Genomic DNA, 21,691 nt, shown 5'->3' on the forward strand with positions numbered 1-21,691 from the left:
TTTTTCTTTGGTCTGCCTGCATGGCCGCGCCGCGCTATGCCTCACGCCAGGGCCTCACGCTGACGTAAGACATGAGGCCCACCTACCGGCGGGCGAGTGCGCACGCATGGACCAACAAACGTGCGCAACGTCGATCTCGTTTCTCCCGCGGGTGTGACAGCGTTGACGAGCGTGGGTGGCGGTAGCGCGATGGGTACGTTGTCGGCCACTTACCACAGAACCTTCAACGCAAAAGGCGCTCTTCGATCGCGTCTACGACAAGCGAAAAGCTGCGGCACTGGAATTGGAGCGGTACGTCTGTGTCGGCTGACCTGTAGCTATGTACGTGACTGCCTATCTCGCGGCGATCGTGCACGTATCGACCAGATTGTCCAGCAACTCTGTACCTACCTTACGCAACGCCCTCCACCGAACCCGAATGCTCGCAATGGTGGTCTGATTGGCTTGGCTGGCATGGGCATTGCGCTGGGCCAGGAGTTTGCGACGTACTTGGACCAGTTCATCGGCCCTGTGCTCGCCTGCTTTAGCGATCCCGATCCAAAGACACGCTACTTTGCGTGCGAAAGTTTTTACAACATTGCAAAGGTATGCAAGGGCGAGATCCTGGTGTACTTTAATGACGTGTTTGTTGTGCTTGCGCGTCTGGCTGCCGACGCGGAAGTCTCGGTCAAGAACGGCGCGGAGCTTTTGGATCGCCTGTTCAAAGATATTGTATGCGAGGCTGCGCCGCATTATGTGTCTGTGTACCAAGATGTGGCGCGTGTACGTGCCAAGCAGGACCGCGAAACTGGCACGATCGGGGGTCCCCATGAGCTGTACGTGGCGCGTGAGAAGGCCGAGCATGAGCGGTATATGAGCGAGCAGCATGAACAGCATGATCACCGCAATACGGTCATGAACAAAGCGTTCTCTCTCGCGCGCCTTGTCCCGCTGCTTGCCGAGCGGATGCAGGTCGTCAGTCCGCTCACACGCAACTACCTGGTGAGCTGGATTGCCGTGCTGGACTCGGTGCCAGACTTGCAGTTGGTCGCCTACCTCAGTGTGTTTTTGAAGCACTTGTTCCAGTACCTAAGTGACCCCAATACGGATGTGCGTGTGGCTACGGCCGACGTTCTCGCCCACTTTCTGCATGAAATTCGTGAGGCGGCGCAGCACCACCAAACGTCCAAGACGACGACTAGGAGTGCGAAGAAAAACGAGGACGTGCGCATGCCTGACGCGGAGATGCCCCCCTCCGACGTCGAGGCGGACGACGAGGCGCCTGCGGACCCTGCCGTCGACGAGCCTGACAACCTGGTCTGGGTCCACAGCGGCGAAGTGCGCATTGAGTACGGTGCGATTCTTGAGATTCTGCTCGAGCAGGTGCAAAACAGCGACGAGGAAATCCAAGCCACGACATTTGAGTGGCTTACAGAGTTCCTGCTGGTGGTGCCGGACATGGTCGTGCCATACACGTCTCGCCTGCTTACCGCGATCCTTCCCTGCCTGGCCCACCCCTCGCCGGCCATTCAAACAGCCGCCATGGACTCCAACAAGCAGCTGTTCACGGCGGTGAAAGAACTCCCGCCGCCGCCTTCGATGGAGGCAGACTCGCCCTCGCTTGACTACTTTGCGACGACGCAAGCGCTGAAGCAGCACCTTCTTGATGAAAACGAAAAGACGCGACTCAATGCGCTGGAATGGCTGATTATGCTGCATGCCAAGTCGCCTTCGAAACTGTTTTCTATGGAAGATGGCAGCGTGTCCGTCCTACTGCGCGTCCTGTCCGATCCCAGTGAAGATGTGATTCTGTGCAATATGCGCTTGCTCACGCAGATCTGTGCCCAGGCCGACGAGCGCCATTTCCGCGCGTTCATATCCGACTTGCTGGAGCTCTTTGCGATGGACCGCAAGTTGCTGGAGACGTGGGGCAGTTTGATTATTCGCCAGCTGTGTGCCAAGCTGCAGACCGAGCGTGTGTTTTGCACGCTTGCTGGCATCCTCGAGTCGTACGAGGACTTGGAATTCGCCTCGATCATGGTACAGAATCTCAACCTGATCCTCGTAGCGTCGCACGAACTGCAGCCTCTTCGTAAGCGCCTGCGATCGTTGGACTCGAAAGAGAACCAGAAACTGTTTGTCCAGCTCCACCGCTCGTGGAGCCACAATGCGATCTCGGCTCTGTGCTTGTGTCTGTTGACGCAGTCGTACGAGCATGCGTACAATGTCCTGCGCATCTTTGCCGATCTGGAGATCTCTTTATCGATGCTTCTGCAGCTCGATAAGCTGGTCCAGATGATCGAGTCGCCCATATTCACGTCCATGCGCCTCCAACTTCTCGAGCCTGAACAGAACCCGTTTTTGCTAAAGTGTCTCTACGGTGTACTTATGCTTCTCCCACAAAGCTCCGCCTTTGCGACGCTGCGCAACCGATTGCACTCTATCAACGGCCTCGGCCATGTTCTGCCGCCGGCGCGTAGCACGACCTCTTCGTTGCGGTCCTCGCGTGGCTCGAATGCGCCTGCCTCCGACGTGCCGTGGGCCGAGCTACTGACCCACCTACGCACCGTACAAGCGCAGCACGATCGACTGCGTACGTCGCATGCGTCCACGACCACCGCAGCGATGCCGGCGCCTACCACGACGCATGAACGCGTTCGTGACACCTCGCTGTCCCGCGACGAGGCCGCTCGGCGGCAGCGTCGTAGTGGTCTGCCTGCCGACCCGATGCCTTTCGCCTCGGCGACGCGCTCCACAGCGCCGCCGGGTATCATGTCGGTGCACAACGAGGCGAAAGCGCCTGTACATAGTCGCGCAGCGCGTGAATAATATCTTGAAGACGATCCCCCCCCGCCGCGTGTAGGTCCGTGTCGATATTCGCAGCGTACTCGTCGAGTGTCACTACGATCGCCTCCCATCCTGTGCCTTGCCGCGTGAGCATACGTGCCACATGCGCCTGCACACCGTCGTCTTCCATGGCGAGCCACGCAAGAAGGTAGTCAATGAGCTGCAGCGTGTACAGTCCCGCCTCCAGGCGCTGGCCATAGACCAATGCCACGATATCCGCCTCTTCGACCCCTTGCGCCGTGAGGACCGCACGCTCTTCCGCCACGCTTGCCTCCCTGGCCTGCAGACGCGCCACGGCAATAGCGCGCCACTCGAGCAGCTGGTCCGTCTTGGTATAGTTCTGCTCGACAAACTTGGCCAGCACGCGGATCCGCTCCGCACTGTCCGAGTCCAAGTTGTGAAAGAGCGCGGCAAAGATCGCCAGGATCCGCTCGCGATCGGCCGGCCGCAACGCGCCTTTGCCTTGCAGCGGCCGCATCAACAGGGGGCACAGCGCTTTGAGGCCCAGCGTGTCCACAAACCGCTCGCATAGCAGACCACCTTCTGCTCCACTCAGCGCATGGTCCAACACTTTCAGCGCACCTGCCCGCGCATGTCGCTTGGCTTTGAGCAGCCGAATCATCAATTCCACGCCCTCCGCGTCCAAAAAGCGTTGGCGGTTCCCTGGCGCCAACAACGCGAGGCACATCGCATCCATGATGTTCTCCACAAACTCCACTTCTTCCGCGTCGCTTGGATCGGCCGCGCGGTAGCGCGCCATGACTTGCAGCAGCACATCGACACCGTCCTTTTCGCCTAGCGTCTCGCGATTCGACATGGTATCTTGCAGAAGAATCGAGAGCAATTCCCCCGCGTACGCCTTGTTCTGGTCAAAGCGGCCAGGCTGAAGGATGCGGCGAAGTAGCCACGGCACAAGCGACGTCGTTGGGCCGAGAGACGCAGCTAGCGCTGGGCGTAGCGAGACCAAGTTTTCTAGCACACTGAGGGTATGGTACACCGCTTCCATATCACTAGCATAGTGCGCGAGCGCCTTGACATCCGTCTCGTCGGCCGGAAGCACATCATGCAATCGCGACAGATTGGACACGAGGAGCTCCACCACCTGGCTGGCACACAGTGTATCGACCAACTGCTGCATCACAGCGGCGCTCTTCTCATCGCTCGTCGTGTCTAGCACATCATCGTCCGTCAACTCTTCGAGCACCGTAATAGCCGCCGCGGCAATGTCCACATTTTCATGCGCTAGCAGACCCACAACACTAGCGGCCGTGCCATGCTTGATGAATTCAGGGTACAGCGCTGGGACATTCGTAGTGAGGAGGACCAACTCGCGCAGCGCCGCATCGAGATCGGCCTCCGACTCAATGAACCGCGACGGGTCATCTGCATGCTTCAGCCGCATCTCTTGATTCTTGGAAATCGCACGCTCCAGTTGCAAGAGCATCTTGCGCGTATCAGCCACCTCATCGCGCGACTCCTCTGCACCGTCTGAAGTAGATCGATGCATAATCTCCAAAATCTGTTTTTGCTCATCGTTCAGACCACCTCCAAAGAAGCGGCCGCCTTCTTCATCTTCGTCGTCCTCGTCGACGTCCGGGGGCATCGGGCCCTCCTCCTCCTCGTCGTCGACCTCTGTGACACGTGTGCGCTTCGACGCCGCGGCACTCACGTCCTCATCCACCACCTCTTCCACGGTCGCACTGGGTGCACCTGGTGGCGGTGCGCCCCATTTGCGCTTGTTCAATGCCGAGGCCGGCACCGACGGCAACTGCTCCATGAGCTACACTTTCCTGCTACCTACCTTGAACAATTTGCCGACATCCATGATGGACGACGAAAGTGGAGGAGCCTTGGGCAACGCGTCGCTGATCGACCACCAACGGCCCCGAGTGCCTCTGGGGAGGCGCACTGTGGCGAGGGACCTGTCGTACCTGCACGATGAGCACACCAGCAGACGGCGATATCTACACGCCCTTCTACTACTGGGACAATGTCGCGAACAAATGGGAATTTGATTACGATTCGTTCTACAAACAACACGGATACCCCGAATCGTCCACGACTATTAAGCAGCGCGCAGAACCTACCAGTGCCGAGTTGTACCAGCAGCAACTGCAATCGTCGGTCTACGACTATGTACCAACACGTTCAGGTCGCAGCACACAAGTCAAGGTGGCAGGCAACCTAAAGAAGGGCGAGAAACGTGAGACTGTCCTTCGCCGTGCAGCTGGCAAATTATGGGAAGATCGCTCGTTGCTGGAATGGGATCCTTCGCACAAGCGTCTCTTTGTCGGCGATCTCGGTAACGACGTGTACGATGAGCACTTGACCAAAGCCTTTGAAAAGTACCCTTCGTTCGCTAAGGCACGTGTCGTCCGCAAAAAGAGCGATGGGAAGAGCAAAGGCTACGGCTTTGTGGCGTTTGCCGACCCAGAAGACTTCCTCAAGGCCTGGAAAGAAATGGACGGCAAGTACATCGGCTCGCGGCCATGCCGCCTGAAAAAGGCCGAAGACAATATCGCGCCCGTGGAAATCGGTGCGAGAAAGGACAAGTTTTTAGCGGCGAATGCCAAGTACAACGACTATATGAACAAGGCAAAGCGCGGAGGCACCGTCGGCCGGCACTTGCCTAGGGCATCTGGTCTGCCCAAGCCGTACAGCAAAAAGTAGTCACGCACTTATGTAGCCCATCCATATCGCTTACGCATGCCTACTGAGCTATAGAGACCACAAAAAGAAAGGTTCCTTATTTAGATCTTGGTCTCCTTCAGACCGTCCTTCCAGAAGACAAAGTACGGGGTCACACCGTCCTCACGGTAGTTGAGGAGGGCCACCATACCGTCAGGGTTCATCGACTCACCAGTGTAGAACTCCCAGTCCGAGAACTTGCCGACCACCTTCTTGGCGAACTCAGCAGCCTTCTTCTCAAACTCCGGGATACGGTCCGGGTTTGACTCCTGGAGCTCGGCCTTAATGGCCTTCATGTAGCCCTTCAGGTAGGCGAGGTAGCTCTTCTTGTCGAACGACGTAGCCTGCAGACGGAAGCTGTGCACCAGGTTGATCACCTGCTCAGCACCGTTCTCCAGGGCCTCGGCCTGCTCCTCCGCCGAGGGGTTACCACCAATGTCGACCTCACCATCCTGGATCGTGATCGTAGCAGCGTCGACCTCGTACACAATGTCGTCGACCTCCTGGACCTTGTAACCGTCCGAGACCATCTCGTCACCGCTGATCTTGTCAATGTAGAGCTTCATGGCTGTCGAATTCCTGTTGGTAGGGTAAAAACGAAACGCCTCTTCGACCACACACGGTAGCGTTCGTTCTGCCTCCCTAATTTTTCGGCCGGGTGCGTAAATATGGCGCACGTGGCATGACACACCAATCGATGTGCAACTGCGCGGCCGCGCCCAGCCAGCCCGTCGTGCCTGCGGAGGCGGAGGCGCACCGACACTGCGTCAGCCATGGCTCACACTGCACGACGTACCTTGAGCGCAACGCGCTCTCATGCGCTTCAGCAGGCGCTGGACCACTTCCATACTTCTGGGTCGCGATGGAGCCTTGTCTACAAGACACGCCCAGACTGGCCATCCATCCCGTCATCCGACACACGAGGCACAGTGAGCATCCTGGACTCCTCGTTCAATCCACCAACGTTGGCACATGCCGCGCTGGCTTCCTTGCCCACATCAGGCACACGCACATCACATGCTCATCTTCTTGTATTCTCAGTTCGCAATGCCGATAAGGGACGTGGTCGTCCGGGTGATGCTACACCACTGCAGCGCCTGGAAATGATGGAATTACTGGCGTACCATCTCGAATCACAAAGTTTAAATGTCGCGATTGCTTTGGTTGACGAACCTTTGGTCTTTGCTAAAGCGACACTGTTCCACCAACATATTTCTTCCCACGTCCCTCTCCATCTTTACTGGATCATGGGAAGCGACACGCTCACACGCGTCTTCGATCCAAAATACTACGGCTCTGAGGCTCACTTAGCCGAGTCGTGCAGACGTTTCTTTGAACAGGACACCTCACACATCTTGTGCTCGGAGCGGTCAGACGACTCCGTACAAGGTACCATGACCGCTACAGCGCCTACCACTGTGGCTCACTCTCCTGATGTGCATATTTTACTTCAGCGACCAGGACCTGCACACGACTGGTATCAACGTGGATCTATTGAGCTCCAATCTATTGATCCCATCCTAGGCCAATGTAGCTCGACTGCTGCTCGTCGCTCTGTGCTGCAAGCATACCAAAATGATATCTCTCGCGATGAGCAGTCCCAAATTCTTGCTCGTATCGTGCCGCCTCTCCTGGTAGAGTACATTGTTTCGCACTCTTTATACCATGCCAGGCCGTAGCATTCCCTATGAAAATTAATGGTTGTACAATATACATTTATGCGCCAAGGTCTGTCGTGTAAGTTGCGCCATGTATACGTACATTCACTGCGTAGGGCTGCCTTCTTTGCCTGGAGCATAAAGGCCTCAATATCTTTGCGGCTAGGCGTGGGAGGCATGACCAATTCTTGCGCATCAAGGGCAGGGAGAAGCGGCGCACTATCACTAGGGGTATCTTGCATCTCCTTCTTGGCCTTCTTGCTAGGTTTGTTCTCCATGGAAGACGCCTCTGTACCTTCCATTTTGTCCAAGTCCAAGATCCTAGCAGCCCGCCGTGGTAGCGGCGGTACGGGCGTGCCCTCCGGCAACAACAAGGCCGATGCAATCCGAGTCCAGCCATTCTTCCAACCCAGCTGCTCCGCCTCATCTTCATCTCGAAGCAACACACCATCCTTTTCATCGTCATTGCCAAAGTAAGAGCTGGGTTGATTCTGGAATCGCTTGTACTTTTGTGTTTTGGCCGATTCTTTCTCCTCCTCTTCCAACTCGACAGGGCGTAAATGCTCTTTCACACCAGGAAGGTCTTTGGCACGTCCATAGTACCTGTACCCTCGCATACCGGGAATTTCTTCACCATGGTCGTCCAGAATTCGTGGCACACCACTGCGATAGTTGGCACCACCAAGCGCCGCAATTTGGCGCTCCCACATGCTCTTTTCACGGAATAGCTGATTGATTTCATCATTTAGATCACGGACTTCATAATCTGTCAAGCCGACTACGCTGTTAGAGCATCCTCATACGTACAATCTTGAATGCGTGTCACTTTGCGACTGATTTCACGCATGACCTCCCCACGCCATTTATCGCAATCACGCACACTAGTGACACTTGTAATTATCTTAGGGCGCCTTTCATGTCTGGACGACACGCCCAGCTCTTCAGCCTGCGCTTGGCGGAAGCGATAGAGCATGGACTGCGCCTTTTCCTGGTTCCGCGCCATGACACCTGAATGCGGAGGCTCCGAGCGTCGATGGACGTGCAGCTGGCCTCGTGGCTACCTGGCAGGTCACCTTTATTGTCACGTGATTTTTGTAGGGAGAGAAAAAGCCATCCAGGAAAGTCCTTTTTCTTTTGCCTTACCGCCTTTCTTCAAAAGTAGGTATCCTGTAAAGTCTATGGCATACTAACAAATCAGTGTCCAAGATCCAAGTGTCAAGTGTGCGATCGTCCGTTCGTGACCTGCTCCAGCAGTCGCAGGACAAGAAGCGCAACTTCAGCGAGACCGTCGAGCTCCAGATTGGTCTCAAGAACTACGACCCGCAGCGTGACAAGCGTTTCAGCGGTACCGTTAAGCTGCCGCACGTTCCTCGCCCGCGCATGTCGCTCTGCATTCTCGCCGACGCTGCCGACGTTGACCGTGCTAAGCTCATCTCGCTTGACTACATGACCGTCGAGGACTTGAAGAAGCTCAACAAGAACAAGAAGCTTGTCAAGAAGCTTGCTAAGAAGTACGACGCTTTCCTGTCGTCGGACGCTCTGATCAAGCAGATTCCTCGTCTCTTGGGTCCAGGTCTCTCGAAGGCCGGCAAGTTCCCTTCGCCTGTCTCGCACGCCGAGGACCTTGAGAAGAAGGTCAACGACGTCAAGTCGACCATCAAGTTCCAGCTCAAGAAGGTGCTGTGTCTCGGTGTGGCCATCGGTCACGTCGAGATGACTGAGGACCAGCTGACTTCGAACATCATGCTCGCTATCAACTTCCTCATCTCGCTGCTGAAGAAGAACTGGCAGAACGTCAAGTCGCTGCACATTAAGGCCACCATGGGCAAGCCCTTCCGCCTGTTCTAAGTGCATCGGCATGAACGATTCTCGTTTTTCCCAAGACTAAAAATTGCGGTTTTCTTACTATCCCGAATAAACCATGGCAGATCGCACGCTTGTACCCAGCTTGTCTATAGATATAGCATAAGTGAGGGGAGCTCAGGATCGTAGATTAAAAACCGTTAAAAATATACTAGTATTGGCATGGCGAGGATAGTCGGATGGGCTTTCCTACGGGTAGTACTTCTTTCTCTGTGTGCTTGTCCTGAGCATGTTGGTATGGTTAAAAGAGCCGCACCACCTATGAAATATACGGTCAATTCAATTCGCAAAAGGAGTCGATTCTGTAGCTGAAACAACTATGCACGAGAGGGTAATATGCGCCTAATAGACTAGACTCGATGGAATCTACCCATCGACCAGACAGTTCGTAGCACATGCACAGTCACAGAACCATTTTTGGGTCCATGTTCATCAAGACATTGTACACACGCTTAGAAGCGGTTGAACGCCTTGGCACGCTCAGTGCTCTTGTTCTTAATGACTTTGAGGGCGTTGAAACGCACAGTCTTCGAGAGAGGGCGGCACTGACCTGTCAACGTTAGCATATCTCCTCTTTCTTCTTTTACATACCAGCCACAATAATGTCACCAACTTCCACACGGAAGGCGGGCGAAACGTGCACCGAAAGGTTCTTGTGGCGGCGCTCGTAACGGTTGTACTTCGGGACGTAGTGCAGGTACTCCCGGCGAATGACCACAGTGCGGGTCATCTTAGTCGAGACGACCTTGCCGCTGAGGATACGGCCACGGATCGAGACCAGACCAGTCCATGGGCACTTCTTGTCTATACTGTGTTAGTTTTTGTCCTGTATCAACTGTTCGCCCGCGGTGGGCAAGGTAAATACATACCGATATAAGTACCGTTGATGGCAGCACCAGGGGTCTTGAAACCAAGACCAACATCCTTGTACCACCGCTTGGCACGGGTGCTCTTGCGAGCCACCTTCGAGTTAAGGAAGAGAGGCTGCTTCTGGAAGGCCTTCTCCGTCTGCACACCAAGTTCAACGTTCGACATAGCGGCTGTTAGGCGTTTAGGGACGACGTTCTTGAGACTTCGTCGAAGAGGAAATGCCGCGCTCGCCCAGAACTATAAACTCCCACGTGATTCCCAGGGCATTTTAAATCACGTGATCGAAAGGGCGTGAGGGGCCCTCTTCATGGGCGTCGTGGCTGGCGTACGTCTTCTTTACCCAAGCGCTGGTACGTAGTCGCAACGTTGGCAAGGCGACGACTAACACCTACAGAGTCGGAACTGCACTAGCGGTCCTTTCGAAGAAGCAGTCACTTTACTTTTCTAGAAATCATGTCTGACGTTGAGGAGACTCCTGTGGATGTCCAGGTCGAGGAGACCGCCCCTGCCCCTCAGGGTGGTGCTATGAGCATTGAGGATGCTCTCCAGCAGGTGCTGAAGAAGGCCCTCGTGCACGATGGTCTGGCCCGTGGTCTGCGTGAGGCGGCCAAGGCTCTGGACCGTCGCCAGGCCCACCTTTGTGTGCTGTGCGAGACCTGCAACGAGGCCGAGTACCTTAAGCTCATTGAGGCTCTTTGCAACAAGCACGACATCAACCTCCTGAAGGTCTCGGACCCGAAGACCCTTGGTACCTGGGCCGGTCTCTGCAAGATCGACCGTGAGGGTAACCCCCGCAAGGTCGTCGGCTGCTCGTGTGTCGTTGTTCGCGACTACGGTGAGGACTCGGAGGGTCTGAATGTGCTCCTCGAGTACTTCAAGAGCCAGCGCGCTTAAAGAGTCACTTAACTGGTATGTTGATATATGGTGCAGCCTGGACTGCCTCTTCTCCTTGTTGTATCATGTCGGTCGCTTCTATGGGTGTGGTAGGAGGATGACACAACAGGTCTCCCTCTACTGATGCCTTTGGCATGGGAGGACAAACCCTTATCCGGAATCACTTTTTATGTCTGATACCACTACGAGGAATCTTTCTAGTTCCTGGTGGCGACTGGTAGGGCTCCAACAAGGAGAAGAGGAGGACCTAGAGCTGTATTTGATGGTCCTTGTCAGAGGCTAACGATATCAGTGATTTGGTTGTAGCGCGAGCTCGTCAAAATTTTGACTTGTTTTCCATACATTTGTAGGTTATGTGCAAGTCATACATTTTCTCCTCCTTGTGGCGAGCTGTGTGGTATAGTTGATCTACTTAGTCGTAGCGACGGCCACGGCGTCGTGGTGGAGACCGTTCTCGTCCTCGATGATGCGCAGATCGTGGCGCCGCGTCTAAAACGCATTCCAGCCATACGCCGTCAGCAATGCGCATCTGTTCCAATGTCCGTTGGGCGGCCGTTTCTGAAGGCGGTAGACGTCCACGATGCGACTCTTTGGGCTCCAATGCGCGGAGGACAGCCCGGGTATCTGTGAATGTGTCTGGTCCCTCTGGTGCCAGCAAAGTATCCACACTCGTTGTAGGCACACGTGTGATGCCATAGTAGACAGGTCCTGCTTCGAATTGCTTCGTGGCCGGATCTTGGAATACCACACGAAAGTCATGTGTCGTCATAGCTCGTGAGATGACAGGATCGGCGAGGTACAGGAGATTGGCCATATCACGTAGCGTAGAAGAGCGCCTGTGGTTAGCCATAGCACAACGCACCATGCATAGATTTGCTTTTCACCATGCACAGGCGCACGATGGCGATGAAACTCTGCTAGAGGTCTTTGTCAGCGCGTCTCCGCTCGTACCTAAAATCGTTCCGAGAGACTACGCATCGGACGACAAAGGGAGTAGCCTTTCTGTGAGTGCGTAGCCTATACCTACATCCTCTTCTTCCTCCGGCATACGCTGTGCCATGGTGCGGCGTCGTGGACGTGCGTTACGATGCGTCGTCGTGCGCCCCCACCATCACGTGCACCTCCGCCCAGGCCATGCACCCCATGTGGTGCGAGGATCCACGCGAGGGCGAGAGAAAGAGAGGGACGTGCGTAGCTTGTTCCTCAGTTCAGAGACATGATTTGTAGCGTACACTATGTACAGCCCAGGGCGAACGATGGTTCGTACCTACGGCGTATGTATCCCCCGCGCTATGTGGAGAGTTTGTTGCAGTGTGATCAGATGAGGATCGGATGGCGTAGGGAGCACGCTGGGCTTAGTATGTCACGACGCTGCCTGCGCAGACAAGAATAGAACCAGACATATGCATGCATAAGGGAATGTTGTGCCAGATCCATGATCTGGGGCGATGTGGCGTAAAGGTATCGCAGTGAGGCATCGTGCCCACCGAGTTCCTTATATAGCCACACCTTCTCCTTGTGCCCACGCTGGTTTTTTGTACCGAGGCATAACAGTCTCGTTTACTCACACGTACGTGAACGCTCGCACCTTTCGTTCCTTCGCACGCAGTCACTTGCATGCCCCGGCCGTATCAGTCTACCATGCCTTCCTGGAACACTGATACTGCGCGCAAGGAGCCTAGCACTCACCACCTCGGCTCCTCGTCCTTGTATTCGCCGTTCGATGAGGTGTGGGTTCCTCGTTCTCGAAAATGCTCGCACACGAGTGCCTGTGCGCCATGGTCGAGTACAACGACGCCATCGTTCGTGACAAGAACTCCTACGCCCTGGCCGCGTCCGCATGACATGTACGACCACGATCCATCATCCTGGCTTACGCATCGCATGAACCAGGTCCGCATTCCTTCGGCTCCGCCAAGTACGGAAGGCGACAATGGCCATCTCGAGACGGCTGTCACAGAGAAAGATGCCACGCCATGGACCTCAGTAGCCTTGCTAGGCTCGCCCTTCCAATCTCCAAAACCATTGCCTACGTTGGAGGCACCACCGGAACCCGGAGCATGGGAACGATGGCGGCCTGTGCCTTCGCATGCTTGGGCTGACCCGCGATCTGGGCCGAGCGTCCCTGCGTCCTCTGCCGACCTACCCTTGCCTGTTCGAGCTGGCGTTCGGCAGGCACGTGGTCCACCCCCGCCACCAGTACCCCCTGCTCCTGCACCACCAGCACCCATTCCGCCCGTGCCAGCGCCAGTGCCGCGGGCGCCGGCACCGACACATGCCCCAGCATCCACCAATCCCTCTGCGCCGTGTGCGAGCGGCAGTGCAGGCACGCTGTTTAGCATATTTGTGGGCGGCCTGGATCCTCTCGTGACCGAAGAGGACTTGATGGAGCACTTTTCACATCCATCTCCTTGGCCAGACGACCATCCCATGTACCGTATGTATGCGCACATTCGCCAGGCGACTGGGCCCACCTGGCAAATCCCTACACAGCCTGCGGCGTTCCAAGTGCATTCTTGCAAGATTATTCGCGATAGCACGTCGCAGACGCCCCGCGTATTTGGGTTTGTACGACTGTCTAGCCAAACGGAATGCGATCGTGCGTTGATCGAGATGCAGCGGACATGCTTGGTACCTCGTCGTGCACCGCATATGACCCTGCGCCTGTACCTTGGCACGGCCTCTGCACCACGGTTTGATGTGGAAGAAATGCCGAAAAAGACCTCGCGTCGCTTTGCATCGACGCCAGACATGCAAAAAAGTACTGCAGCGGCGCCGGAGCCTCATGGTCGCCGTACAAGCGGCAGCACTGCGCCTGGCCGACACAGTGCACCAGCGACGACCACAGCACCGACGTCCAGTGTAGCACGCGAGGCACTAGCAAAGGGGTCCCCGCAAGTGCCAGCGACCACGGAGGGCGCGCCCACCGTGCTGACATTTGTGTCGGACGCCAAAGGCGAGGGCAACGCGAAGGAACAGCCGCACTTGGCCTCCGCGTTAAAGTTGGCGCATACCTCCAGCGCACTGGATCCGAACAATACCACGGTATTTGTCGGCAGTTTGTTTTCCATGGCTACCGAGAGTACATTGCAGTCCCTCTTTTCCCGGTTTGGCCCTATCCAGTCCATCAACATTCCACGTGGACAAGATTGCGGCTTTGTCCAGTTTGCACGGAAGCAAGATGCAGCACGAGCTATTGCCGAGATGCAAGGGTATCAAGTCGCTGGCGGAGCTTTGCGTCTCAGCTGGGGTCGCAGCATTGGCGAAAAAGCCGCGGCTCGGGCGGCTGTGCGTGCGGGTTTGCGCTGGGTCGAAGATGCGACGACCCCGCGTCCTGCGTCGAGTTCGTAGTGGTGGAGGCGGTTCCTCCACTTGCACACACGTACGCGGGGTGTTCGTCTTGCCACCAACGTTAGGGCATGGCAGCCGAGAAGGACGCTGTGGATGTGCTTTTGCTCGTGTTTGTGCATGGGTACGTAGACGTGTTGTTGTTTTTTGATTATCCATGAAGATTTAAAGGCCATGCTGAGCTTACATTTGAGGACTACCCCTCGCGTCTCCTGCATATCCTGTTGGAGACCTATCCTTCAATGGACGTCAAGGCGTTGACGTACCCCACGTACGAGACGCGTGGATCGCTCGAAGATGCCGTGGACAAATTCCTAACATGGCTCACGACGGAAGTCGCTACACTTGAATCCGCGCCGCTTCTGTCCGCCGCCTCCACGCGTCGGAAGCGACATTGTGGCGTAGTGCTGTGTGGCCACTCGATGGGTGGTCTCGTTACGTTGGATGCAGCGCTGTCCATCCATTCCCAGGCCTCGGACCACCAACCCGCATGGCCTCACATATGTGGGGTGCTGGCCTACGATACCCCCTACCTGGGTGTACACCCGAATGTCTTCAAACATCAACTATCGACGTACCATGGCTACCTCGACAATGTCATCAAAGTCGGCGCGATGCTGGCGCCTGTCACCGGTGGCATGGCGTCCATGCTAGCATCACGACGTGCCTCACCCAATGTCAGCCACAAGTCACGCTGGTCCACTGCCTCTTGGATTGGAATCGGCACAGCCGCGGCGGCGGCCATCGGTACCGCCGCGGTCGCCGCCTATACGAGCTCGGACCCTGTGCAGGACACTTACCGCTGGGTCTCGGAGCATGTGATGTTTGTAAGGCACTTGTGGGATACGGAGGCCCTGACCTTGCGGTTGCATTCATGCCGCGTCCCCTACCACTGCTTCTATACACAGCTGCGTGGGACGAATCCACGTACGTTTATCATTGTGCCCGACGCCCACAAACCCTATGCTCGTGCCTTTACACCGATCATCATACCGGCCGCCAACGAAGTGGCCGCGCATATTGGCATGTTTTCCATGCGGACCAACCCCGCGTACTCGTCCATGGGCCTGGACAGTGCGGCGCTCATTGGCGAGTGGGTGCCCCGTCTCTCTTCCGCGCCATCGATCTCGACACCTGCATGGACCGACGAGGTACCGATGGAGGAGGACTCTACGCACTAGCCGACTAACACCAACAAGTCTTGCGTTTCTACGCCGTACCATGCCAAATCCCGCCACTCGTCGTCCAAAGCCAGGAGAATCGAATCTGGCTCGGCGGCTAGTACAGCATAAAGTTCTGTTGCCATCCCTGCCGCTTTGTACTGCCGCTCTAATTTTTTGTGGACAGAGCGAACGGGCATGGTCCGAAGCAGGGCACACAATACCGCCGTCTCGCGCAGTGTCGGCACTTCGGCCAACGTTGGCGGGGTTGGATGCCGAACGACCAACACTTCCAACAACTTGGCGCGCAACGTCGGCGTTGGTGCTGGCGCTGTTGCAGGGGCGCCATGGATCGCACACAGTGCCTCGTACCGCGGATCGCCTGGGCGAGCATGGAGAAGATAATACCGCTCTGCCTCTGTCCGTTCTGCCGGTACAATGTCGGTATGGTTGAGTCGAGTGAGGCGGGCCAACTGGGCGATGCATTGCCAGCGTGGTGGCTCGTCGTGGTCCTTGGCTGGCTCTAGGACCAGACTCCATTGGCCTGGTATATAGCTCTCTAAATGACGGAGGCTTGCCATAGAAAGGGTATGTACATGGATTTCGTTCAGATGAGCAAAGATCCGCGTCGTGGGTGTGGCGGCGTCGATGTGTGTGAGTGCATTGTCATGTAGAAGAAGCTTGGTCAGCGCAGGCATCCAGACCAGGAGAGTGACGAGGTGGGACCAGGAGCTCAGTGCATTGCCTTCCAGGCTGAGCGTATGAACGTGGGGGAAGACCTGGGCTAGACTCGGTGCTTCCTCTGGCGTCATGTCTAAATGCGTCAGAGACTGGTGGTGCCAATGCAATGTCGTGAGTGCCGGCATGGCGCGGCCCAGTGTGACGGCATCGGACCAGGGCCGCGTGGTATCGCCGACCACCAGGTGCGTTAGGTGAGGACACATCGCTAGATCCTTCGGTGGGGCCTCCATGCGTACGTGATCCACACGTAGATGCGTGAGAGGCCGATGGTGAGCGAGCCACGCCAGCGCGTGCCAGGAGGTAAGCAAAGAGCGCGATAAGTCCAAGTCTGTGAGGTTGGGACACAAGCGGTCCCATGCATGGGGCGGGCCGAGGTGGGATACGTATACACATGACGCGTCTGCGGGTGCCGGGGGCGGTGGTGCGCCGACCAAGCTCACGGTTCGCAACGTTGGACTGGATGCGGCCTCTTCGTACTTGGCGCACAAGGCCTCGGCCAACGAGACGCCCCAATCGATGGGCGCATGCACAGGCAAAAACGAGCCGCCTTTCGGTGCACTGTGTGTGAGGCGTAGTGCCAACCTACCAAGCAAAGTACCTGGTCCCATCGGGGCCAGTGCCATCATGCTTGCCCTGCTCCGGCCGATCCCATTCAATGCCGTACCATGTACCTGCATGCGGAGGTAACGCGCCGCAGTACCGTACTGTGCCTGTCTCGCGATGCCATGCTAGGCGTGTACCTATCGGCTGCGTCGTCTGCGGCGGCATGCCTCCGGCCAGCGTGGAGGGTGTGAGCAGACAGCGACATGTTTTTTTTTTGTATGCATAGGGGTGGTGAGCGGCTGTACGTACTCTATCTACTACTCAGGGAAGAAAGAATGGCATGCTAGTTATTACGATACACGCACGACCGCTACGCCACCACTGAAACTGCTGGTCTCCATAAAGATACGCGGGGCATCGTCGAGGGGGATGACCGACTGAATGCGGGGTGTGATCGCTCCACGCTGCGCCGCGCTCTTGATCGCTTCCAGGGCCGCGCGGTAGTCGGTGCTTGCATCGATGCCGATCCACTCGTACCCAATGGCTTTTCGGTCTTTGCGGAAGAACGAGCGACGCAAGCTGCGCAAATGAGATCGGTGCGTCGGGTTCGGCACAGCATGGCCATCGCCAAAACATGTCACAAACTGGCCATGGTTGGCCAGAATACGGCGGCACGCATCGTAAATGTTACGGCCGCCGATGGTATCAATGATCAAGGCAAAGCTTGATTCATGCAGCATATTGATTGCCCACAACGCATCGCCTGAAATCACTTCCACGGCGCCATTCGCACGACATATGCTCACGCCGTCGGCCGCGGTGTCAGGCACATGCGCGACAATGACTAGGCCCAAGCGCGAGGTCTCCTGCATGGCGAGCAATCCGATATTATCATGGGCGTTGAGAATAAGCACACGGGAGCCTTTGGGTAGGACCATGCAGTGATGCTGTACAATCTGATGCACCATCACACCCGTCGCCGGGAGCGCGGCAATCTGCTCCGCAGTGAGGCGGCGACTGTCTGGCGCCGGTGCCACATACTCCTGATCCACCGTCATAAACTCGGCCAAGGCACCGCACTTGCGCAAGTCTTGCAGACCAAAGACCAAGTCACCAGGCCGTAGCTTCTTCACCGAGAGACCACACTCGACAATACGGCCACAGAAACTGCGGCCCGGCACAAACGTGCCAGGGGTCTCGCTCCTCAGCTTTTCGTTGACGATCGCGCGATCCACATCGTCAATCGCCACTGCCATCACCTGCACAATCAGCGACTTGGACGACACCTTGTGCGGTGGCGGCGTGTTGGACGCCAACACAATGCTACCTGACGCGCTCTCTTCCGACTTGACACGCGCCAGGTTGCCTGATGTCGGCTGCGCCGTAGGGCCGCGGCTTATGACGTTCACCGTGACCATGGTCGCGCGACGACGCAGCATCTGCTCGGTCACACGCGCACTCACGGACATGGACTGACCTGTGACACTCGGCGGAATAGACTCAGCACCGCCGCCCGGCATCGTCAACGCCGAGGAACTTTCCTGCGCCGCAGCGCCGGCTGTCGCCCCGAGGCCAAGGTACTGGTTCGTGGAGGCGCCCAGCGGTGCCTGCTTCATCATCACCGAGCTCTGCGCTGCAGCCGTCGACAACGAGGCAGCGGGCGACGGTTCACGGGTCCCACCCAGCACCGACGAGGCTTGCATGGGCTGGTACGATGTGGCGCTCATCGCGTCCGAGTCGGGCATCCGACGACGGCCCGGCTCTGGCGAGAGGTGGCCTGATTGGTTATCGCGCCATACACTAGGCGACACGGAGCCCACGTCGGTCCAGGTACCTGGATGCAAATGCTGTCGATCGGGCGACGATGCGCCGCGCATGCGATACATCGACGCGGCACTGCTGCCCTGATCACGATCCCGCGGCGACAAGACGAGCTCTGCCCGAGGCGGCGGCAGCGTTGGATGCGTGGGCACAGGGCCCATATGCACACGCGGCGACAACGGCGAGCGTGTTCGCAAGCTGGGCGACGGCGACAAACTCGGCGACGTCTGGCCTGAGAAGGCAGGCTGCTTGGTCGTATCCAGCGGCGCCAGCGTCGGCACCGACGGCGGCGCAGGCATGAGCGGTGGCACCGGCGGTGTAGGCTTCGCTGGTACCGCGACGGCTGGCTTGAACGGTGGCATCGACTGGGAGGCAGGGATAGTCATGCTGGCCTCGTACGCGGCGTACACAGGCTGCTGTTGCTGGTACGTAGGGTACGTGGGGGATGGCATCTCCGGTTTGGATGGTATCGACGGCATGGATGGCATCGTTGGCATCTCCGGCTTGGATGGTATCGACGGCATTGAGGGCATCGTTGGCATCTCCGGTTTGGATGGCAATGAGGGCATAGATGGCATCGCTGGCATCTCCGGCTTGGATGGCATCGTTGGCATCTCCGGTTTGGATGGCATCAACGGCATTGAGGGCATCGTTGGCATCTCCGGCATGGATGGCATGGATGGCATCACTGGCATCTCAGGTTTGGATGACATGGACGGCATCTCCGGCTTGGATGGCATCACCGGCATTGTCGGCGGCTTCGGAGGAATGGGCGGCTCCGGCTTCGACGGCGGCTGCGGCATTGTCCGCTCCGTAGGCCACGATGCCGCATACGCGTCCGCCGACTCGGGCATAGACGTCGGGAGCGTCGGCGAGTGCTCGAATACCGTCTGTGGTGTGGTGCTCGGCGGGTACGTCGCCTGCAAGTACGACAAGGCCGGCAGCGCCTCGGTGTGCGAGGGCTGTCCATCGTACAATGCTGGCGCCGGCGCCGGCGTCACATCCACGGGCGGCAGCCCCTTGTGCGATGCCTCACTGGCATGCACATTCTGCAATGCTTGACTTGCCCGAATATCGTGCGAAGAGATCCGGCGTGGCTGCGATGTGCTGGGCGGTAGGGACGACGGCGGTAGCGCACTATGCGAGAGCGAGCGGGAATGACGCATCGACGAAGCGCGATCGACCTCATCGCCGTGAATCAGAGGCAGGTAATGCTGCAGTTCCGAGACATGCTCCGAGGGCGTATACGTGCTAAAGCGTACATCTGCGCGCGAAGGAGGCGCAGGCGACGTGCCTGTCGCTGGCTGACGGGTCGTCGTCATGGGTGGGATCCGGTCAATGGGGTCCCAGTCCGACGAGGGGTTAGGCTCGTTTAGCGTATCGGCCAACGTCACATAGCCTTGGTCGCGATGGGCCAAGGGATCCGACGTGTACACGGGCGTGGGGCCATGTGGGTTTGACGACGTAGCGACGGGTGGCTGCAGCGGCGTAATCGACGTCTTGATCTTCGGTACAGGCGGCACCGGAGACGCGTGGCGTGCATAGGTCTGCTCCGACACGCTGCGGCGCGGTGTATGGCCAGGGGAGGGCGCCGGCAGCGAGCCATGCGCAATTTCAATGCCGCCCATAGCCGTCGGTCGCGGCCCACGCTGGCGTGGACGATCCAAGATGCGGCGGCTGGGCGTTGTGCTGGGCGCCGAAAAGGTGTCTTTGCCTGACGGCGTCTTGGGCGCCTCGAAGTGCCGACTCGTGCGTGGCGTCGTGGCGCGCTCGGCCGGCTCGGTATGACCCACATCGCTGGTGCCTGTAGTGGCCCATGCTGCCACCGACGGATCCAGGTCGTGAAGGAGCGAATCCGAGACGGAGATGGTGGAGACGCGATGCTCTTGCAGCGGCCGCAAGAGACCTTCCACACGCCGACGCATCGAGCCGCCCACATCAAATTCCTTGGGCTGCTTCAAGCCGCTTGACGGCGCGGTATGGAACGTCTGCGACCGCGGCATCGAGGTAGATGTAGGACCAGACTGGATACGCACAGACGGGCGTGACGCAGGCATCTCCGACGCAGGGGGCGCCGGTGGCATGGCATTGCGTGGCGACGTACGCTGCGCGGCCCCAGTCTTCACAGGCGATGCATCTATCGCGCCCTGCTCATTAAAGTAGAGCGATGCGTTCCAGGACAGCTGAACCAACTCTTCGTCGGTAGGCTCCTCCAACATGGGGGCGGATGTCGTCGTTGGCGGCGCTTGCAAGGCCGAGTTCCGTCGGCTCGGCGGCGCAGGCGACGTCAGCCTTTGCGAGTCACGTCGCGTCGGCATGGGTGATCGCGCCATGCTGGAAGGCGCTACCCGCTGCGCATAAGGCGACGCTCTCTGGGGTGTATCATAGGGGTCCTGTGTCAATGCAATGCCAAGCTGCGATGTATCCATAGGTGCCTCCTCGGTAGGCAATGCCACATCCAGGCGCTGATCGCTGGCGCTCGATACCCGCTGCTCAAACGTACGCATGAACGAGTGCCATTCACTAGCATCGCGCATGCCCTGCGACGAGACGGAGCGTCGATCCTGCCGCAATGCTGGCTGCTGTGCGTAGCCCATGCTACTGGCGGAGCGACTTATGTGTTTGCCTGTGCGACTACGCTGGCCTGCGTAGCGCATCGGCCCGCTGGCCTCGCTACGTGCCTCGTGCGAAGCGACTTCACGACGCCAGCGGTCCGAGAACGGACCACCAGGCTCAGACGTGACGTCCATCGTCGGCCGCTTTTCCATCAAGCCACGGTTCTCCCACCAACGCGAGAAGGGGTTGACGGTATTCATGTCAGGCACTAACGCGTGTGCATCTGGCAATGCTGTGTCCGGTGCATAGCCCATGCTGCTGCTGGCCCTGTGGCGCTGTTTGTATGCGCCTGCCTCTGACATGCCACTGCGCGGCGGCATACCACTACGCGAGCTAGGGCGCGTGGTGTACGGTCGCGCGCTGTGCGGGGCCGAGTACTCGGACCCGCCACGATACGCTTCGTCTCGGGTCATGGCACCACTGCTGCCAGGCGAAGCATAGCTCTGTGACGGACGTCCAAGAATGGAGTCCAGCAACGATGTCTTCGCCATGGGTACTACAGATACCACAGTCCGATCAGTTCGCGGGAGGAAAACACTCTGTTCACGATGATGACCGGAGGCCGAAGAAAATTCTACCTCCTGACAGCTAGCTGGCTCCACATACGAGGAGGCTTCGCCCGTGTTTTCCCTTTGCACCAATAAACCCGTGGTTCGCCCGTAA

General features: G+C 57.8%; 15 protein-coding genes across 15 annotated transcripts; 7 read left to right on the forward strand and 8 right to left on the reverse strand.

Annotated features, from left to right (window-relative positions):
- Nucleotides 1–189: 189 nt before the first annotated feature.
- Malapachy_2629 (vacuole-associated enzyme activator complex component) lies at nt 190–2,808 on the forward strand (the record flags this gene model as incomplete). The annotated part of the gene is made up of 3 exons (XM_018137117.1): nt 190–193; nt 219–291; nt 318–2,808. The coding sequence occupies 3 exons, from the start codon at nt 190–192 to the stop codon at nt 2,806–2,808; spliced, it is 2,568 nt and encodes an 855-aa protein (XP_017993238.1).
- Malapachy_2644 (hypothetical protein) lies at nt 2,750–4,651 on the reverse strand (the record flags this gene model as incomplete). The annotated part of the gene is made up of 2 exons (XM_018137132.1): nt 2,750–4,606; nt 4,628–4,651. 2 exons carry the CDS (start codon nt 4,649–4,651, stop codon nt 2,750–2,752), a joined length of 1,881 nt encoding a protein of 626 aa, XP_017993357.1.
- A 113-nt stretch (nt 4,652–4,764) lies between these two features.
- Nucleotides 4,765–5,496, forward strand: Malapachy_2631 (rna-binding domain-containing protein; the record flags this gene model as incomplete). The annotated part of the gene is made up of 1 exon (XM_018137119.1): nt 4,765–5,496. One exon carries the CDS (start codon nt 4,765–4,767, stop codon nt 5,494–5,496), a length of 732 nt encoding a protein of 243 aa, XP_017993184.1.
- Nucleotides 5,497–5,576: 80 nt separating this feature from the next.
- Nucleotides 5,577–6,080, reverse strand: Malapachy_2638 (translationally-controlled tumor protein; the record flags this gene model as incomplete). Its single annotated transcript, XM_018137126.1, has 1 exon — nt 5,577–6,080. One exon carries the CDS (start codon nt 6,078–6,080, stop codon nt 5,577–5,579), a length of 504 nt encoding a protein of 167 aa, XP_017993187.1.
- Nucleotides 6,081–6,287: 207 nt separating this feature from the next.
- Malapachy_2661 (hypothetical protein) lies at nt 6,288–7,193 on the forward strand (the record flags this gene model as incomplete). Its single annotated transcript, XM_018137149.1, has 1 exon — nt 6,288–7,193. The coding sequence occupies one exon, from the start codon at nt 6,288–6,290 to the stop codon at nt 7,191–7,193; it is 906 nt and encodes a 301-aa protein (XP_017993035.1).
- Nucleotides 7,194–7,230: 37 nt separating this feature from the next.
- On the reverse strand, nt 7,231–8,175 carry Malapachy_2639 (hypothetical protein; the record flags this gene model as incomplete). The annotated part of the gene is made up of 3 exons (XM_018137127.1): nt 7,231–7,244; nt 7,276–7,950; nt 7,980–8,175. The coding sequence occupies 3 exons, from the start codon at nt 8,173–8,175 to the stop codon at nt 7,231–7,233; spliced, it is 885 nt and encodes a 294-aa protein (XP_017993188.1).
- A 30-nt stretch (nt 8,176–8,205) lies between these two features.
- Malapachy_2628 (60s ribosomal protein l1) lies at nt 8,206–9,020 on the forward strand (the record flags this gene model as incomplete). Its single annotated transcript, XM_018137116.1, has 2 exons — nt 8,206–8,266; nt 8,371–9,020. 2 exons carry the CDS (start codon nt 8,206–8,208, stop codon nt 9,018–9,020), a joined length of 711 nt encoding a protein of 236 aa, XP_017993239.1.
- On the reverse strand, nt 8,388–9,032 carry Malapachy_2677 (hypothetical protein; the record flags this gene model as incomplete). Its single annotated transcript, XM_018137165.1, has 1 exon — nt 8,388–9,032. One exon carries the CDS (start codon nt 9,030–9,032, stop codon nt 8,388–8,390), a length of 645 nt encoding a protein of 214 aa, XP_017992957.1.
- Nucleotides 9,033–9,487: 455 nt separating this feature from the next.
- On the reverse strand, nt 9,488–10,070 carry Malapachy_2645 (40s ribosomal protein s11; the record flags this gene model as incomplete). The annotated part of the gene is made up of 3 exons (XM_018137133.1): nt 9,488–9,585; nt 9,627–9,839; nt 9,905–10,070. 3 exons carry the CDS (start codon nt 10,068–10,070, stop codon nt 9,488–9,490), a joined length of 477 nt encoding a protein of 158 aa, XP_017993356.1.
- Nucleotides 10,071–10,358: 288 nt separating this feature from the next.
- Nucleotides 10,359–10,799, forward strand: Malapachy_2625 (40s ribosomal protein s12; the record flags this gene model as incomplete). Its single annotated transcript, XM_018137113.1, has 1 exon — nt 10,359–10,799. The coding sequence occupies one exon, from the start codon at nt 10,359–10,361 to the stop codon at nt 10,797–10,799; it is 441 nt and encodes a 146-aa protein (XP_017993236.1).
- Nucleotides 10,800–11,211: 412 nt separating this feature from the next.
- Malapachy_2680 (hypothetical protein) lies at nt 11,212–11,859 on the reverse strand (the record flags this gene model as incomplete). The annotated part of the gene is made up of 4 exons (XM_018137168.1): nt 11,212–11,635; nt 11,662–11,724; nt 11,751–11,797; nt 11,827–11,859. The coding sequence occupies 4 exons, from the start codon at nt 11,857–11,859 to the stop codon at nt 11,212–11,214; spliced, it is 567 nt and encodes a 188-aa protein (XP_017992772.1).
- Nucleotides 11,860–12,683: 824 nt separating this feature from the next.
- Nucleotides 12,684–14,150, forward strand: Malapachy_2637 (ngr1 protein; the record flags this gene model as incomplete). Its single annotated transcript, XM_018137125.1, has 1 exon — nt 12,684–14,150. The coding sequence occupies one exon, from the start codon at nt 12,684–12,686 to the stop codon at nt 14,148–14,150; it is 1,467 nt and encodes a 488-aa protein (XP_017993182.1).
- Nucleotides 14,151–14,218: 68 nt separating this feature from the next.
- On the forward strand, nt 14,219–15,328 carry Malapachy_2660 (hypothetical protein; the record flags this gene model as incomplete). Its single annotated transcript, XM_018137148.1, has 2 exons — nt 14,219–14,271; nt 14,311–15,328. The coding sequence occupies 2 exons, from the start codon at nt 14,219–14,221 to the stop codon at nt 15,326–15,328; spliced, it is 1,071 nt and encodes a 356-aa protein (XP_017993036.1).
- Nucleotides 15,329–15,425: 97 nt separating this feature from the next.
- Malapachy_2673 (tubulin-specific chaperone e) lies at nt 15,426–16,816 on the reverse strand (the record flags this gene model as incomplete). Its single annotated transcript, XM_018137161.1, has 3 exons — nt 15,426–15,476; nt 15,502–16,606; nt 16,635–16,816. 3 exons carry the CDS (start codon nt 16,814–16,816, stop codon nt 15,426–15,428), a joined length of 1,338 nt encoding a protein of 445 aa, XP_017992953.1.
- A 125-nt stretch (nt 16,817–16,941) lies between these two features.
- On the reverse strand, nt 16,942–21,519 carry Malapachy_2666 (zinc-binding oxidoreductase; the record flags this gene model as incomplete). Its single annotated transcript, XM_018137154.1, has 1 exon — nt 16,942–21,519. One exon carries the CDS (start codon nt 21,517–21,519, stop codon nt 16,942–16,944), a length of 4,578 nt encoding a protein of 1,525 aa, XP_017993030.1.
- Between the last annotated feature and the right edge of the window lie 172 nt (nt 21,520–21,691).

The sequence above is a fragment of the Malassezia pachydermatis genome (genome assembly GCF_001278385.1).
Source record: "Malassezia pachydermatis strain CBS 1879 chromosome Unknown scaffold2, whole genome shotgun sequence".
NCBI lineage: Eukaryota > Fungi > Basidiomycota > Malasseziomycetes > Malasseziales > Malasseziaceae > Malassezia > Malassezia pachydermatis.